The sequence below is a fragment of the Hyla sarda genome, chromosome 2 (genome assembly GCF_029499605.1).
Source record: "Hyla sarda isolate aHylSar1 chromosome 2, aHylSar1.hap1, whole genome shotgun sequence".
In the NCBI taxonomy this organism is placed as follows: domain Eukaryota; kingdom Metazoa; phylum Chordata; class Amphibia; order Anura; family Hylidae; genus Hyla; species Hyla sarda.
This window is the reverse complement of record NC_079190.1, coordinates 16,585,453-16,603,938: the sequence shown is the minus strand read 5'-3', so window position 1 is coordinate 16,603,938 and position 18,486 is coordinate 16,585,453. Positions and strand designations below refer to the sequence as shown.

Below are 18,486 nucleotides of genomic sequence, written 5' to 3'. Positions count from 1 at the left end.
GTCAGAGTAACACGTGACCTTCAGTAAAGGGTTAAAACTGGTGCACAGGACACAGGGGCGTCAAGGAACAGGACACAACTGGATTCTCTGCATCGATAGAAGAACATTAGCAGTAAACATGCCAAGTGCACGAGGGGTGCAACATTAGGACTTTACATTGGGAGAGGTACAGAAATCTGTGAGGGAACAGAGAACCGGGGGGGTGGTGAAGAATAGCGGGGGGCATCCAGTCTACAACTACATAGATAAATACAGGGGCGATAAAGGCAGCAACCACCTCCTCCAGAAGATAATGGGATCACAAGTCAACACAACAGGTCACCCAAAAATGAAGACCTAAATAGTCACCGCAACAATGTACAGCTGGGTGTCATGGTGGCCCCATTGTAGGACTAGGGGTGCGAGATGATTGTGTCTTTCCACGTCCAAAGAATACGATACAGTGGTCCCTCAAGTTACAATATTAATCGGTTCCGGGACGACCATTGTATGTTGGGACCATTGTATGTTGAGACCAGAACTCTATGGAAACCTGGTAATTGGTTCTGAAGCCCCCAAAATGTCATCCAAAAATAGGAAAAAGTGAGGATTAAAGATAAATAAGTAGATAACTAATATAGATAAAGCAAATCCTTACATATAAAAGTAATAAAGATCTGCTGGGAGCTGTAATCACTGGCTATGTCAGTGTTTCCCAACCAGGGTGCCTCCAGCTGTTGCAAAACTACAACTCCCAGCATGCCCGGACAGCCGTTGGCTGTCCGGGCATGCTGGGAGTTTTAGTTTTGCAACAGCTGAAGGCACCCTGGTTGGGAAACGCTGGTCTATGTAGAGGACAGGAGCTGTACAGGACTCCTGTACAGTACAGGCAATGTCCGAAAAAAGTAACATGGAGCCGCCCTCACCTGGTGTCCAAAAGAAGCAGCTAACCATGGTTTAAGTTACGAATAGTACAGAACATGCAGTGCCACCCTGTACTGTAGGGGGCGCTACCAGACACCAGTCTTTGCATGCACTTCAGTAATACAGGTAAAGAGTACAGAACATGTAATACCTCCCTGTACTGTAGGGGGCGCTACCAGACACCAGTCAGTGCATGCACTTCAGTAATACAGGTAAAGAGTACAGAACATGTAATACCTCCCTGTACTGTAGGGGGTGCTACCAGACATCAGTCAGTGCATACACTTCAGTAATACAGGTAAAGAGTAGTACAGAACATGTAATACCTCCGTGTACTGTAGGAGGCGCTACCAGACACCAGTCAGTGCATATACTTCAGTAATACAGGTAAGGAGTAGTACAGAACATGTAATACCTCCCTGTACTGTAGGGGGTGCTACCAGACACCAGTCAGTGCATACACTTCAGTAATACAGGTAAAGAGTAGTACAGAACATGTAATACCTCCGTGTACAGTAGGGGGCGCTACCAGACACCAGTCAGTGCATACACTTCAGTAATACAGGTGAAGAGTAGTACACAACATGTAATACCTCCCTGTACTGTAGAGGGCGCTACCAGACACCAGTCAGTGCATACACTTCAGTAATACAGGTGAAGAGTAGTACACAACATGTAATACCTCCCTGTACTGTAGGGGGCGCTACCAGACACCAGTCAGTGCATACACTTCAGTAATACAGGTGAAGAGTAGTACACAACATGTAATACCTCCCTGTACTGTAGGGGGCGCTACCAGACACCAGTCAGTGCATACGCTTCAGGAATACTAGTAAAATACTAGTAAAATTCCCATTCTGATTGGTCAGTTCTTCCGGCCATTGACGCGTTTCACAGATCTGGACTGTCTGTACATTGTATGTTGAGTCTGGTTTCATGTTACAGTGGTCCAGAAAAGACCATTGTATGTTGAAACTATTGTATGTTGAGGCCATTGTAAGTTGAGGGATCACTGTACACCCGAAATTCTGAAAATGTGACCGTGGTGTCCGCTGGGTCTTTACAGGGGTTGTCCCATCTCTCTACTTCTGCTTTTTCCGCTGCTTATGCTTCTTATTTCAATTTGCAAGTGGAGGTGGTCGGGAAAGCCAAAAGCAGCTGAAGCTGGGAAGTTACACAATTTGCGTAACTGCAACTTACGTGACTTTAATGGACGTTAAGCCAATGGTGACGCCCCGCGAGCCACTTTGTTTACGCAACTCACAGAAAGGGGACAATCCCTTAAAGGGGTATTCCGCCCCTAGACATCTTATCCCCTGTCCAAAGTATAGGGGATAAGAGGTCTGATTCGGGGGGTTACGCCCCCTCCCATAGACTTGTATTGAGGGGCCGTGACGTCATGAGCAGGGAATGGCCTTTAAGTCACGAGCCTCTGGCGTGGCACCTGACGCTCTAAACGAACACCGGGTGCAGCAGGGAGATCGTGGGGGTCCCCAGCGATGGATAGAAGATGTCTAGGGGCGGAGTACCCCTTTAAATGTAGTTGAGATGCATGACTGGTTAGAGGGTTCTTTGGCTATAAGTGGCACAAAAAAACTTGGCCCCCGAGAGAATGGGCATGGTCTGCCCTGCTCTATCCACTATGGGACTACAAAGTTCAGCGGTCAGCAATATCCCGTAGAGAATGAAGGAAACAATGGTCGCACATGCGCGTGGCTGCTTAATTCACTACGGGAACAAGTTACCCCCGCTTTCATGATTGTGGGGGTCCTATCGGTAAGATCTCGGTAAGAGCAATCCACACAATGACTTTTCCTTCTTAAACATTCAGTACCTCCGAAAAAGATTGTGAGCTGCTCTATGGGACGTATTTCCAAAATGTTACATGACACCCACTAGCTTAGTTGTAATACAGTGATCCCTCAACTTACAATGGCCTCAACATACAATAGTTTGAACATGCAATGGTCTTTTTTGGACCATTGTAAATTGAAACCAGACTCAACTTACAATGCACAGAAAGTCCAGATCTGAGAAACGTGTCAATACCCAGAAGAACTGACCAATCAGAATGGACATTTACTGGTAAAACACCTGTATTACTGTATGCACTGACTGGTGTCTGGTAGCACCCCCTACAGTACAGGGAGGTATTACATGTTATGTACTACTCTTTACCTGTATTACTGAAGTGTATGCACTGACTGGTGTCTGCTAGCTCCCCCTACAGTACAGGGAGGTATTACATGTTCTGTACTCTTTACCTGTATTACTGAAGTGTATGCACTGACTGGTGTCTGGTAGCGCCCCCTACAGTACAGGGAGGTATTACATGTTATGTACTCTTTACCTATATTACTGAAGTGCATGCACTGACTGGTGTCTGGTAGCGCCCCCTACAGTACAGGGAGGTATTACATGTTCTGTACTACTCCTTACCTGTATTACTGAAGTGTATGCACTGACTGGTGTCTGGTAGCGCCTCCTACAGTACACGGAGGGATTACATGTTCTGTATTACTCTTTACCTGTATTACTGAAGTGCATGCACTGACTGGTGTCTGGTAGCGCCCCCTACAGTACAGGGAGGTATTACATGTTCTGTACTACTCCTTACCTGTATTACTGAAGTGTATGCACAGACTGATGTCTGGTACCACCCCCTACAGTACAGGGAGGTATTACATGTTATGTACTACTCCTTACCTGTATTACTGAAGTGTATGCACTGACTGGTGTCTGGTAGCGCCCCCTACAGTACAGGGAGGTATTACATGTTATGTACTACTCTTTACCTGTATTACTGAAGTGTATGCACTGACTGGTGTCTGCTAGCTCCCCCTACAGTACAGGGAGGTATTACATGTTCTGTACTCTTTACCTGTATTACTGAAGTGTATGCACTGACTGGTGTCTGGTAGCGCCCCCTACAGTACAGGGAGGTATTACATGTTATGTACTCTTTACCTATATTACTGAAGTGCATGCACTGACTGGTGTCTGGTAGCGCCCCCTACAGTACAGGGAGGTATTACATGTTCTGTACTACTCCTTACCTGTATTACTGAAGTGTATGCACAGACTGATGTCTGGTACCACCCCCTACAGTACAGGGAGGTATTACATGTTATGTACTACTCCTTACCTGTATTACTGAAGTGTATGCACTGACTGGTGTCTGGTAGCGCCCCCTACAGTACAGAGAGGTATTACATGTTCTGTACTCTTTACCTGTTTTACTGAAGTGCATGCACTGACTGGTGTCTGGTAGCGCCCCCTACAGTACAGGGAGGTATTACATGTTCTGTACTACTCCTTACCTGTATTACTGAAGTGTATGCACTGACTGGTGTCTGGTAGCGCCCCGTACAGTACAGGGAGGTATTACATGTTATGTACTACTCCTTACCTGTGCCAGGGTTAGCTGCTCCTTTGGACACCAAGTAAGGGCGGCTCCATTTGGGACACTGCGTGTACTGTACAGCACCCTGAAGAAGATCCAGTCCTCTACATAAACCATTGTTTGCCAACCCGGGTGCCTCCAGCTGTTGCAAAACTACAACTCCCAGCACGCCCGGACAGCCAACGGCTGTCCGGGCATGCTGGGAGTTGTAGTTTTGCAACAGCTGGAGGCACCCTGGTTGGGAAACACTGACATGGACCGCGATTTAGAGCTTAGCAGATCTTTCTTACTTTTCTATGTAAGGATTTACTTTATCTGTATTAGTTATCTACTTATTTTTCTTTAATCCTCACTTTTTCCTATTTTCAGATGACATTTTGGTGGCTTCAGAACCAATTACCAGGTTTCCATAGAGTTCTGGTCTCAACATACAATGGTCGTCCCGGAAACCAATTAATATTGTAACTTGAGGGACCACTGTTTGTGTGGGCCCAGTATGACGTATGCTCAGGTAGAGGATTGCACATTGCCCTCAAAGCTACTTATTGAAGGACTCTTTTAAGGTTTATCTCTAATATACTTTTATTTAAAAAAATGCTTTTAAAACACTTTAAAAGCAATCTGAAATTCGGCCACTAGGGGTCGCCCTCCTAGTGGCCGAATGCAGTGCGGAGTGACGTCACTGCAAAATTCCGACTGATTCCGGTAGGGCATCAGTCGAAATTTTGCGCAGGCGCAGTAACATCCAGGGCTGCGCATCGTCTCCCCGCACTCGCCGACAGCCCTGCTGCAAGGTACGGGGGGCTGCTGCAAGGTACGGAGGGTGCGGGTGTTTGGGTGTTACTCACCGAGCGGCAGGAAGAGGCTCCCCCGCACCCGTCCCTCCCGCATCAGCTCTCTCCTTCCCCCATGAAGCTCCTGTCCTGGGTGCCTCCAGTTGTTTTACCACTACAACTCCCAGCATGCCCTGACAGCCAATAGATGTCAGGGCATGCTGGGAGTTGTAGTGGTGAAACAGCTGGAGGAACTCTGTTAGAAGTACTAAGGGCGGAAGTTGGCCCCCCCAGCAGGCATCAGTGACGTGGTGCCTGCTGGGGAAGTCTGCCTGGTAGTGAGCACACTACCAGGCAGAAAAAATGCAATTTTTAAAATAGTAAAAAAATAAAGGCAGGGATGGTGTTAGGGATAGAAGGGCAATAGGCTGGGACAGAAAAAAAACCAAACATGATGGTGGGAGCTACCCTTTAAAGGGGTATTCCAGGAAAAAAACTTTTGTTTTTATATCTACTGGCTCCAGAAAGTTAAACAGACGTGTAAATTACTTCTATTAAAAAAATCTTAATCCTTCCAATAATTATCAGCTGCTGACGTTGAGTTGTTGTTCTCTGTCTGGCAACAGTGCTCTCTGCTGACATCTCTGCTTGTCTCGGGAACTGCACAGAGTAGAAGAGGTTTGCTATGGGGATTTGCTTCTAAACTGGGTGGTTCCCGAGACACGTGTCATCAGAGAGCACTTAGACAGAAAATAACAACTCAACTTCAGCAACTCATAAGTACTGAAAGGATTAAGATTTTTTTAATAGACGTAATTTACAAATTGGTTTAACTTTCTGGAGCCAGTTGATATAGAAAAAAAAAGTTTTTTCCTGGATAATCCCTTTAAAGGGGTACTCCGGAGGAAAAATTATGTTATCAAATCAACTGGTGCCAGAAGTTTTGGGTTATTGCAGAAATATGTCTACTTGTTATACGGCCTCCTTGACAATAAGCAGATCACAAAGTGACCCTCTGCTCTCACCTGTACTCCATAGACTCCATGGACAGACCCTCTTTATAGCAGTTTTTTTGACTCTGGCCAAGATACTAGGATTCTGTACAGAGAACCGCCCCCACCGTTCGCCAAATTCTTTGAAAGATTTCTAACCTGGGCTTGTGAAGAATGATAGAACAGCCTTGAGATTTGGAGTAGACCTGTGATCTATTGCTGGATAGTGAGTCTGGTGGACCCTGAAATGCGTCACTGCCTCTAAAGTGGCCGTGGCCCATGCTGTCTGATCTTAAAGTGAGCAGTGGCTGCTGGTACCAGCTGATGTCTCTGTCCAAAGGAATGAAGCAGAAGGACAGCAGGGCTGCTGTGGGCGGTAACTACCGCATTAGCTTCAGTCCATAGTAGTAGGCCCCCAGACGGAAGCGGGGAAGGATGGGGGCAATGTGGGGAGCCTACAACTGTATCAGGGCAGTGTGTTGGCCACCTACTACTATATTGGGGCAGTGTGGGGTGTACAAATATATGAGGGCAGTGTGTTGGCCACCTACTACTATATGGGTCCTACAACTATATGGGTACAGTATGGGGGGCACCTACTACTATATGGGGGCAGTAAGGGGCCTACAACAATATGGGAGCAGTGTGAGGACCACCTTCTACTATATGGGGGCCTACAACTATATGGGTACAGTAAGCGGGACTACAACTATATAGGGGCAGTGTGGGGGCGTACAACTATATAGGGGCAGTGTGAGGGCCACCTTCTACTATATGGGGGCCTACAACTATATGGGTACAGTATGGGGGGCACCTACTACTATATGGGGGCAGTAAGGGGCCTACAACAATATGGGAGCAGTGTGAGGACCACCTTCTACTATATGGGGGCCTACAACTATATGGGTACGGTAAGCGGGACTACAACTATATAGGGGCAGTGTGGGGGCGTACAACTATATAGGGGCAGTGTGAGGGCCACCTTCTACTATATGGGGGCCTACAACTATATGGGTACAGTATGGGGGGCACCTACTACTATATGGGGCAGTAAGGGGCCTACAACAATTTGGGGGCAGTGTGAGGACCACCTTCTACTATATGGGGGCCTACAACTATAGACGTACAGTAAGGGGGACTACAACTATATAGGGGCAGTGTGGGGGCGTACAAATATATGAGGGCAGTGTGTTGACCACCTACTACTATACTGGGGAAGTAGGGGGCCTACAACTATATGGGGGCAGTGTGAGGGCCACCTTCTACTATATAGGGGCCTACAACTATATAGGTACAGTAAGGGGGACTACAACTATATAGGGGCAGTGTGGGGGCGTACAACTATGTGAGGGCAGTGTGAGGGCCACCTTCTACTATATGGGGGCCTACAACTATTTGGGTACAGTATGGGGGGCACCTACTACTATATGGGGGCAGTAAGGGGCCTACAACAATATGGGGGCAGTGTGAGGACTACCTTCTACTATATGGGGGCCTACACCTATATAGGTACAGTATGGGGGACTACGACTATATAGGGGCAGTGTTGGGGCCTACAACTATATGGGGACAGTGTGGGGGCCTACAACTTTATTGGTACAGTATGGGGGCCTTAAACAAAATGGAGACATAGAGGGGGCTAACTACTATATGGGGGCACAAAGCGGGCACTATTACTGTGTGGGGAAACACAGATGGGGAGTTTGTAAAGAGGTGGGCATTGTACTGGAGAAAGGAACCTAAAATGTATGTCTGGTTCTGTGGACACAAGTCTTAGCCCGGAGAAGTCTTAATGGTGGTTTAGGCCACATAGTAAAAGAAAGGAAAATGGAAAGGACTGATCGGAGGAGACGTCACCTGTGAGTCAGGGGATCTGGGAGAGGATGTGGGGTAAAGAAAATACCAGTAACTATATTCATATATTCATGTAGCTAAGGAGAAAATCTAATTACTAAATCCTAGGTGTTGTCCCAATCAATAAAGATCGTGTTTTCAAAAAATCTTGTTAATTAAGCCAATCACCCGAGTCCTAATGGTCCAAGCCAGTGGCCTCCAAGCTGTGGCCCTCCAGCTGTTGCAAAACTAAAACTCCATGTTGGAAGTTGTAGTTTTGCAACAACTGTAGGGCCACATTCTGGAGACCACTGGTCTAGGACGAGCAAATGATAGTCCCTGCAGATAGGAAAATAAGAAAGACATGATATCACAGACGTATCTCGCCTGATCCCTGGTCATAGAAATGACAAGGACCTGACACTCAATGACTGGAGGTGGTGGTAAAGCATCTACATAAATGTAGTGGAGAACAACATTTTGCACAAAATTAGATTAAAGGGGTTGTCCAGGAATAGAAAACCACAGGTAATTACTTCCAAAAACAGCGCCACCTCTGTCCCCAGTTTGTGTGTGGTATTACAACTTGTCTCCATTCACTTCAATGGAACTGAGCTGCAATACCACACACTTCCTGAGGACAGGAGTGGCGCTGTTTTTGGAATAAATTTCCTCTGTTTTTCTATTTCTGGACAACTTCGTTAAGCCAATAAGAGGAAAGATGATAAGCCTTTCCAAAAGGGGGGGGGGGGGGGGGGGGAACACTTCCTTTTGGGCACCAAAAGGGTCCCCCATGAGATGAGCAGATAACATATACAGAATACAGGAGGAACATACATGACAACTTAGGATAGCAATAACCAACGTAGTGAATTACAGAAAGACCATTAGGACGGGGCGGAAGAGCAATAGTGATGTCATCAGATGAAGGATTTTTGAGATTTGCGCCAAAAAACACAGAGCAACAATTCCAAATGAGAAATAAAACAACGGCCCAGATTTACTAAGATCGTCGGGTTTTCAACATCAACAAATTCAGGCTTTAATTTCCTATCCGGCTAGATTAAAGGGGTACTCCCATGGAAAACTTTTTTTTTAATCAACTGGTGTCAGAAAGTTAAACAGATTTGTAAATTACTTCTATTAAAAAATCTTTATTCTTCCAGTACTTTTTAGGGGCTGTATACTACAGAGAAATCCAAAAAAGAAATGCATTTCCTCTGATGTCATGACCACAGTGCTCTCTGCTGACCTCTGCTGTCCATTTTAGGAACTGTCCAGAGCAGCATATGTTTGCTATGGGGATTTTCTCCTGCTTTGGACAGTTCCTAAAATGGAAAGCAGAGGTCAGCAGAGAGCACTGTGGTCATGACATCAGAGGAAATGCATTTCTTTTTGGGATTTCTCTTTAGTATACAGCCCCTAAAAAGTACTGAAAGGATTAAGATTTTTTTTTTATCGAAGTGATTTACAAATCTGTTTAACTTTCTGGCACCAGTTGATAAAAAAAAAAAAAGTTTTCCACGGGAGGACCCCTTTAATTATCTTCCGATTTAACCTTTAGGCTATGTTCACACAGTGGAATATTGGGCCGGAAAACACAGGCGGACATTCCGCGAATAGAACCTGCCGGCGCTAGGACCGCTCTGAAATGCACCGTCTCTCAATTTATACTGGCGGAGTCTAGAATCCGGATTTGCGCGGCAGATGTTTCGACCAAGGAAGTTCCGTTCTGTCGTGTAAACATGCCGTGTGTGTTTGGCTGGTTTTGTCACATGACTCTGTGCGCCAATCTCATCACTGATGTGAAAACAGACCAATTTAAAGGGGTATTCTGGCCAAAGACATCTTATCGCCTATCTAAAGTCACGCCACGCCCCCTCCATTCATGTCTATGGGAGGGGGCGTGACGGTAGTCACGCCCCCTCCCATAGACATGAATGGAGGGGGCGTGACGTGATGTCACGAGGGGGTGTGGCATGTAGTAACGAAGGGGGGACGTGGCGTCACAAGGGGGCGTGGCGTCACAAGGGGGGGAGCATGACGTCACGTCTCCAGTCCCAGAAACAAAGAGGTTTCCAAGACTGGAGTAGCAGCCCAGCATTGAATGGGGGGTGTCCCAGGGCGGGCCCCCTTTGGATAAGGGATAAGATGTATTTGTGCGGAATACCCCTTTAAAGTTGGTTGGAAAAGTTCAAACCCCCTGCCGTTCCGTCACGCCATTATAGAACAATTTGGGGACCTATGAATAAACAAAGGACAAAAACAACAACAAAAAAATCAAAAAAAACACCTGATAAATTTGCTGGAAAAATTATAAAAATGCAAAAAATAAAAAAAATAAAGTGTCAGGTTTTGGTTTAGTAAATCTGGGCCAATAGGTTTCTGAGGCTTCATAGGAGAAATGTAAAATCTTGGTAATATATCAATTTTTCATTCTAGAATTTTCCTTTTCATTCATTCTTTTTGATTTCATTCTAGAATTTTTTATTTTTTCTATATGTTCCAGAACCACTTTGAATTTCTTAAAGTTACAGGGAGAGAATTTGAAATGGATCTTTAAAAAATTTTTTTTTTTTTGGGGGGGGTGGGGGGCATAGAGCTTTCCTTGCAAAGGGAGAACAGAAAGGCCGGTGAACCCAAAATATTTCGGGAATTAAGCAGAGTAAAAAAAAAAAAAAGAATTATCCTCCAAAAAAAAAAAAAATAAAAAATTGTATTTCGGTTACTAAAAACGATACTGCAAGATTTGCGTCATGTGTGGCTAAATGTATGGTTTGCTGACCCATACATGTACCATGTCGCAAAAATTACCGCCATTTACTTGGGCAAATTTTGGAAAATCTGACAGTACTTTGGCTCTACAAGAACTTTTTATTTTTTATTTTCTTTGCTCGAGGGTATCACTTTAAGGGAAGCAGCCATTTTGTGAGTTGATCCCAAGTGGCAAAAATGTCAAAATGTTTAATATTTGGGCCAATACCGAAAAATTTCCCCTGAGGAGAGTGAACAGATAAAATCAGGGGTGCAATGAGTAAAAGCTCATATTGATGTCCATTAATATTAAATAAAAATATAGAAAAAAATCCAAACGTGGCTATTTTTGCAATGATTTTCCAAATCAATTTCCAAAATTGATTCCAAAATCGCTGTTTAAAAAAAAAAAAAAAGGCCAAAACATTATTTGTACAATTTCGGTAAAATGACACAATTTTTGCCATGATTTTGTGAAAGTCATGACAACAAAACGGAAGAAGATGCAGGGGAAGCGTATAGCTATTATATCTCTTGATCTTATAGAGATAGCAGCAGTATACAGATAGAGCCTGAGACGAGGTATATAACTACTATATATCCTGATCCCATAGATAGCAGCAGCAGTATACAGATAGAGCTGAAGGGGAGGGGTCTGGGAGCTGCAAGGAGGGATCTGATCGGTAATGATGTCATCGTGTAGGTCGCAGGAAGTCACCTGACCCAAGACTGACAACTTCCTCTGACACATTAAAGGGGTACTCCTTTGGAAAATAAATTTTTTAAATTAACTGGTGCCAGAAAGTTATACAGATTTGTAAATTACTTCTATTTAAAAATCTTAATCCTTCATGTACAAGAAGTTTGAATTTCCTTTCTGTCTGACCACAGTGCTCTCTGCTGACACCTCTGTCCAAGTCAGGAACTGTCCAGAGCCGTATAGCTTTGCTATGGGGATTTGTTCCTGTTCAGGACAGTTCCTAAAATGGACAGAGGTGTCAGCAGAGAGCACTGTGGTCAGACAGTAAAGAACTTCCTGTGGAGCAAATAGCAGCTGATAAGTACTGGGAGGATTAAGATTTTTAAATAGAAGTCATTTACAAATCTGTTTAACTTTCTGGCGCCAGTTGATTTGAAGAAAAATGTTTTCCAGCGGAGTGCCCCTTTAAACACCGATTTCCTGTGGGTCAGACTAGCGATTGCATGACCAGTTACAGTAATGAAAGGCCTGGATGCAGCTGTGCTGGGATAAAACAGATGGCACTATAGGACTAGTGATGGCGAGTGCGCTTGATATGGGTAAAATACAAACAAATCCTGTAGTGTTTATTCTTAAGGATTTTTAGGATATCCCACAAAACTTTTGAAATGGAACATCCCACAAAATGGCTGCGTTTCCGTAACCGGCTGGCGTCTTCTATGGCACTCCAGCTTTACTGAATCACAATTATGTAAAAAAAACAAAAACAAAACCCTTCTTTGTGTGAAAACTTATTTGCATATAAAACTTTAAGGAGAGGGGGGGGGCAGCTTTGTAGTTTCCCCCGCTCCCGCCATGATGCATAGGACTGAGACAGACAAGAGGTGGACTGAGGAGCAGGACGGCAGAATTACCTGATTATGTGATAGCTGTGAGATGCCAGGATGCAGCAGAGAAAGGAGGAACATGCAAAGAAGTCAGAGTATTATGAAGAGTAAAACACGGCAAGAAAGCAAAACGTTAGTCATAACAGTGGGCGGCCCAGACACTTCCTACTCTATTCAGTAAACTGGCACAGTAGCCAATGAATTGCGCCGGTTGGTGAGGTGTTGGGGGTTTGGGTCAGAGTGGGGGTCAACAAGTCACAGATGCACCCGATGCTGGAAAGCGGCCATATTGGGCGCCAAATGGTCAAACTCAATGTAAACCTATAGGAGCGTTCCCAGTAGGCCGCAACGTAGAGAGGCTTGTGTGGTTACAACCCTTGAGATCTAAAGAAAACTGAGCCACAATCAATGCCCATATGTAAAAATTGTCCAGGATTAGAAACAAGCAGGCATTTCACTCTATAAACAGCGCCCCCCCTTGTCTTATGGCTGTGTCTGGTATTGCAGTTTATCCGAATTCAAGTAAACGTTAGATAAAAATGGGGCCTCTCTTACCCATTGGTTGTAAGTTAAAAAGTTGAGCACTTTACTCTTTATGTAGAGTTTATCCCGAATCACATGACGTCTTCTCCTCTACTCACGTCGAGAGCTGGGTCCTGCCTAACAGCTCAAAGGGGACTGGTCAGCAGGAAAACAGGTGTAATAGCATAAGGCGGCTAGATAGGGACAGTCATCCGGGTTACAAACATATATTTTGTATTTCAATGGTCCTCTCCGTTGCTGAGATATAAGGCTTTTTTGTTACTATGCAAATGAGGCTCAAGTGTCCAGGGGGCGTTCTCCAGCAGGGCAAGAGCCCTGGTAAGTCCAGCCTGTGTTCTCTTTATTAACACCTCACCGGCCCACTTGTATTCGCCTACCCAGTTTGACTGACTAGATAAAGATGACTTGAGATGGATTTACCAGGGCTCTTGCCATGTTGCGGGAACACCCCCTGGGCACTTGAGCCTCATTTAAATATGAACAAAAAAGGCTTTTATCTCGGTGATCGAAAGGACTATTCTAATAAGCAAGGTATGCCCAGAATTAGGATGGCTAGCCCTATCTAGCCATATACTTTTGTACACAACTGTTTTCCTGCTGACAGGTCCACTTTAAAGGAGCTCCTATAACGCACAGCATTCTGGGAAACTGAGCCAAAGCAAGGTCTACGGAGGCACTAAACAAGCATGTAAAAAAAAAAAAAAAAAAAAAAGTATAAAATCAGGAAGCAGCTCTGGATGTGACTGGAGTATAAGACTAATAAAGACAAGGGCAGTACAAGATAAAATGAATGAGATTATATATAATCATTACCATTAAAGGGGTATTCCGGCTTTAAACATCTTATCCACTATCCAAAGGATAGGGGATAAGATGTCTGATCGCATGATCGCAGGGGTCCCGCCGCTGGCGGCGGGACCCCTGCGATCAGACATCTTATCCCCTATCCTTTGGATAGTGGATAAGATGTTTAAAGCCGGAATACCCCTTTAAAAAGGTACTCTGGTGAAAAACTTTTTTTTTTTCTAAATCAACTGGTGCCAGAAAGTTAAAACAGAATTGTAAATTACTTCTATTAAAAAATCTTAATCCTTCCAGTACTTATTAGCTGCTGAATACTACAGCGGAAATTCTTTTCTTTTTGAAACACAGAACTGTCTGCTGACATCACGACCACAGTGCTCTCTGCTGACATCTCTGTCCATTTTATGAACTGTCCAGAACAGGATATGTTTGCTATGGGGATTTCCTTTTTCCATGGACAGTTCCTAAAAATGGACAGAGATGTCAGCAGAGAGCACTGTGCTCGTGATGTCAGCAGAGAGCTCTGTGTTTCAAACAGAAAATAATTTCCACTGTAGTATTCAGCAGCTAATAAGTACAGGAAGGATTATGATTTTTTAATAGAAGTCATTTACAAATCTGTTTAACTTTCTGGCACCAGTTGATTAAAAAAAAAAAAAAAAAAAAAAAGTTTTTCACCGGAGGACCCCTTTAAGAAGGTTATCCCCTCTGTAACTGCAACGGCTGCCATATTGATTTCATCACTGCATGCATATATCTGAACTAGAATAATGTTTATTATTTTTTCAGTAACAGCGCCTCCTTTGGTCATGTCTGGTGTTGCAGCTCACTAGAACAGAGCTAAGCTGCAATTCCAGACTCTGCCATGATCAGGATTGGAGCGGTTTTTTTTTGGAGCTCAGCTTAAAGGGGTACTCCCCTAGAAAACATTTTTTTTTTAATTTAAATCAACTGGTGCCAAAATATTAAACAGATTTGTAAATCACTTCTATTATAAAATCTTAATCCTTCCTGTACTTATCAGCTGTTGTATGTATGTATGTATGTATGCTCCACAGGAAGTTCTTTTCTTTTTGAATTTCCTTTCTGTCTGAACAAAGTGCCCTCTGCTGACACCTCTGTCCATTTTGGGAACTATCCAGAGTAGGAGCAAATCCCCAGAGCAAACCTACCCTGCTCTGAACAGTTCGTAAAATGGACAGAGGTGTCAGCAGAGAGCACTGTGATCAGACAGAAAGGAAATTCAAAAAGAAAATAACTTCCTGTGGAGCATACAACAGCTGATAAGTACAGGAAGGATTAAGATTTTTTAATAGAAATCATTTACAAATCTGTTTAACTTTCTGGCACAAGTTGATTAAAAAAAAAAAAGTTTTCCAGGGGAGTCCCCCTTTAAGAGAGGGCACCGGACATAATACACGGAGTTCCTACAAAACAGTCTAATTTATATTAGGCCTACTCCTCTGCTGTGAGCGCCCATTTTGGCATATGACACTAGCCCCAAGTGATGACCGGTTTCATATGGCATCGTGGTAAGAAGGTAATAAACCTAGAAATCAATAAACCGAAAAGAGAATTCTAGACAGGGGGCGCTATAGCTGGTACAGGAAAAAATTATTTATTCGCTATTGTATGTGAAAAAACACATAAATTCACCACCAGGGGTCAGCATTATAGCAAGAGCCAATAGAGAAAAAGCAGCTAAATAGTAAGGGCAGCTCTAGGTGTGACCGGAGGAGAGAGTCATACTGTGAATTAACTGGAAAGGTTTTTTATTATACTGCCACAGTGGTGAAAAGTGGTACTGCAAGAGGAGAAATGACTGAATCCCAATAATATTTGAAGATCTCTGGAGGACTAGAGCAAATAACAAGTCTTGTAAAGCGGAGAAGGGAGAGAGAAGAATTATTGTCTGTGAATAATAAAATATTAAAGAGCAAAGGAACTGTGGAAGAAATAAATCAATAAGGCAATAATATCCCATTAAGTGACATAAACTCAGATGTGATCAATGTAAAAGTGTTCTTCCAGCAAAGAAATTCCATTTACATCTGACACTGCCATAAAAAAGGGGGTTCCCAACTATAAAGGTCATCCTCTATACACAGCATAATAAGCTGACACTTTATTTATTTGGGGGACAAAGCGCCTACATTCTGGGGATTGGTGGGGGTCCCAGCAGTCGGGGATGTGCCTGTCATGACTATTTTCAGGGGTGTGTGGAAGTCACTGACCGTTCTCGGTGGGAGTGTGCGCCCCCCTGACCGTTCCCGGTGGGAGTGTGCGCCCCCTGACCGTTCTCGGTGGGAGTGTGCGCCCCCCTGACCGCTCTCGGTGGGAGTGTGCGCCCCCCTGACCGCTCTCGGTGGGAGTGTGCGCCCCCCTGACCGCTCTCGGTGGGAGTGTGCGCCCCCCTGACCGCTCTCGGTGGGAGTGTGCGCCCCCCTGACCGCTTTCGGTGGGAGTGTGCGCCCCCCTGACCGCTCTCGGTGGGAGTGTGCGCCCCCCTGACCCCTCTCGGTGGGAGTGTGCGCCCCCTGACCGCTCTCGGTGGGAGTGTGTGCCCCCTGACCGTCTGGCCTGACCAAAGTGCCAATCAGGAGCTGGAAAACATCTTACCCCTTATGCTTCTGTGGGCCAATCAGATGGGCCAAAAGGATCAGGTGACCCTTCCCTGCAATCCTGACTGCTAAAAACCTCAACGTGCCTAAAGTCTGATTACTTCTCGCAAGTTCCCACAAGGTTTCAGATATTCCTTAAAGGGGTACTCCGGTGGAAAATTTTTTTTTTTAAATCATCTGGTGCCAGAAAGTTAAAACAGATTTGTAAATTACTTCTATTAAAAAATCTTTACCCTTCCAGTACTTTTTAGCTGCTGTATACTAAAAAGGAAATTTCTCTTATTTTTGTCTTGTCCACAGTGCTCTCTGCTGACACCTGAAGCCCGTATCAGGAACTGTCCAGAGCAGGAGAGGTTTTCAATGGGGATTTTCTCCTGATCTGGACAGTTCCTGATACGGGCATCAGGTGTCAACAGAGAGCACTGTGGACAAGACAAAAAATAAATTAAAAAAGAAAAGAATATCCTCTGTAGCATACAGCTGCTAAAAAGTACTGGAAGGGTAAAGATTTATTTAAAAACTTTAATAGAAGTCATTTACAAAACTGTTTAACTTTCTGGCACCAGTTTATTTAAAAAAATGTTTTCCACTGGAGTACCCCTTTAAGGTTGGGTTCACACCTGTGCTATCCAAAAACAGCATGGAGCACCCTGGAACACACTTCCAGTGTGCCTCCAGCTGTTGCAAAACTACAACTCCCAGTATGCCAGGACAGCCTTCGGCACAGCATGGAGCACCCTGGAACACACTTCCAGTGCGCCTCCAGCTGTTGCAAAACTACAACTCCCAGCATGCCGGGACAGCCTTTGGCACAGCATGGAGCACCCTGGAACACACTTCCAGTGCGCCTCCAGCTGTTGCAAAACTACAACTCCCAGCATGCCGGGACAGCCTTTGGCACAGCATGGAGCACCCTGGAACACACTTCCAGTGCGCCTCCAGCTGTTGTAAAACTACAACTCCCAGCATGCCCGGACAGCCTTTGGCACAGCATGGAGCACCCTGGAACACACTTCCAGTGTGCCTCCAGCTGTTGCAAAACTACAACTCCCAGCATGCCAGGATAGCCTTCGGCACAGCATGGAGCACCCTGGAACACACTTCCAGTGTGCCTCCAGCTGTTGCAAAACTACAACTCCCAGCATGCCAGGACAGCCTTTGGCACAGCATGGAGCACCCTGGAACACACTTCCAGTGCGCCTCCAGCTGTTGCAAAACTACAACTCCCAGCATGCCGGGACAGCCTTTGGCACAGCATGGAGCACCCTGGAACACACTTCCAGTGCGCCTCCAGCTGTTGTAAAACTACAACTCCCAGCATGCCCGGACAGCCTTTGGCACAGCATGGAGCACCCTGGAACACACTTCCAGTGTGCCTCCAGCTGTTGCAAAACTACAACTCCCAGCATGCCAGGATAGCCTTCGGCACAGCATGGAGCACCCTGGAACACACTTCCAGTGTGCCTCCAGCTGTTGCAAAACTACAACTCCCAGCATGCAAGGACAGCCTGTGGCACAGCATGGAGCACCCTGGAACACACTTCCAGTGCGCCTCCAGCTGTTGCAAAACTACAACTCCCAGCATGCCCGGACACAGCCTTCGGCACAGCATGGAGCACCCTGGAACACACTTCCAGTGCGCCTCCAGCTGTTGCAAAACTACAACTCCCATCATGCCCGGACAGCCTTCAGCACAGCATGGAGCACCCTGGAACACACTTCCAGTGCGCCTCCAGCTGTTGCAAAACTACAACTCCCAGCATGCCCGGACACAGCCTTCAGCACAGCATGGAGCACCCTGGAACACACTTCCAGTGCGCCTCCAGCTGTTGCAAAACTACAACTCCCATCATGCCCGGACAGCCTTTGGCTGTCTGGGCATGCTGGGAGTTGAAGTTTTGCAACAGCTGGAGGCACACAGGTTGTGAAGCACTGGTCTAGTTCCCCTTTATGTTTTTGGATTAGTCATCCCTGTGTGTTATACTGAATATTATATTTGGTGGTAGAAGGAAATCTCAGGACAATCAGGGGGTGGAGGGGGGGGGGGGGGGTCACTTACTTCTGCAGGACAAACACTCCTATAATTACAGTGAATGATATGATATCCGATGTGATCCATATGAGCGAGTATTCATCTGGAGGCTGAAACATACAGAGAAATAGGGGGGTTTAGCTGTGTGTGCCGAGCCGCAGGCGGATCTTTAGCGCCCTCTGGCTGCATTGCAGCCTAATGCAGTCTACAATACAACACCGTCTATACCATGCTTTACACT

At 45.3% G+C, this 18,486-nt stretch overlaps 1 protein-coding gene across 4 annotated transcripts in view; it reads right to left on the bottom strand.

Moving 5' to 3' along the window:
* The window catches only part of LOC130358264 (glycerophosphodiester phosphodiesterase domain-containing protein 5-like), a 200,565-nt gene that overhangs the window by 6,708 nt on the left and 175,371 nt on the right, over window positions 1–18,486 (bottom strand). For 3 of the 4 annotated variants that reach the window (XR_008889445.1, XM_056561240.1, XM_056561241.1), the window contains exons 14-15: window positions 18,273–18,355; window positions 12,273–12,287 (exon numbers count right to left, since the gene is read on the bottom strand). Coding sequence is in view for 3 of the 4 variants with exons in the window: in XM_056561240.1 (XP_056417215.1) it covers window positions 12,273–12,287; window positions 18,273–18,355 (98 nt within the window). In the remaining variant the exon portion in view is untranslated. The remainder of the gene's footprint in view (window positions 1–12,272; window positions 12,288–18,272; window positions 18,356–18,486) is intronic. The other variant, XM_056561242.1, reaches the window with a different exon arrangement.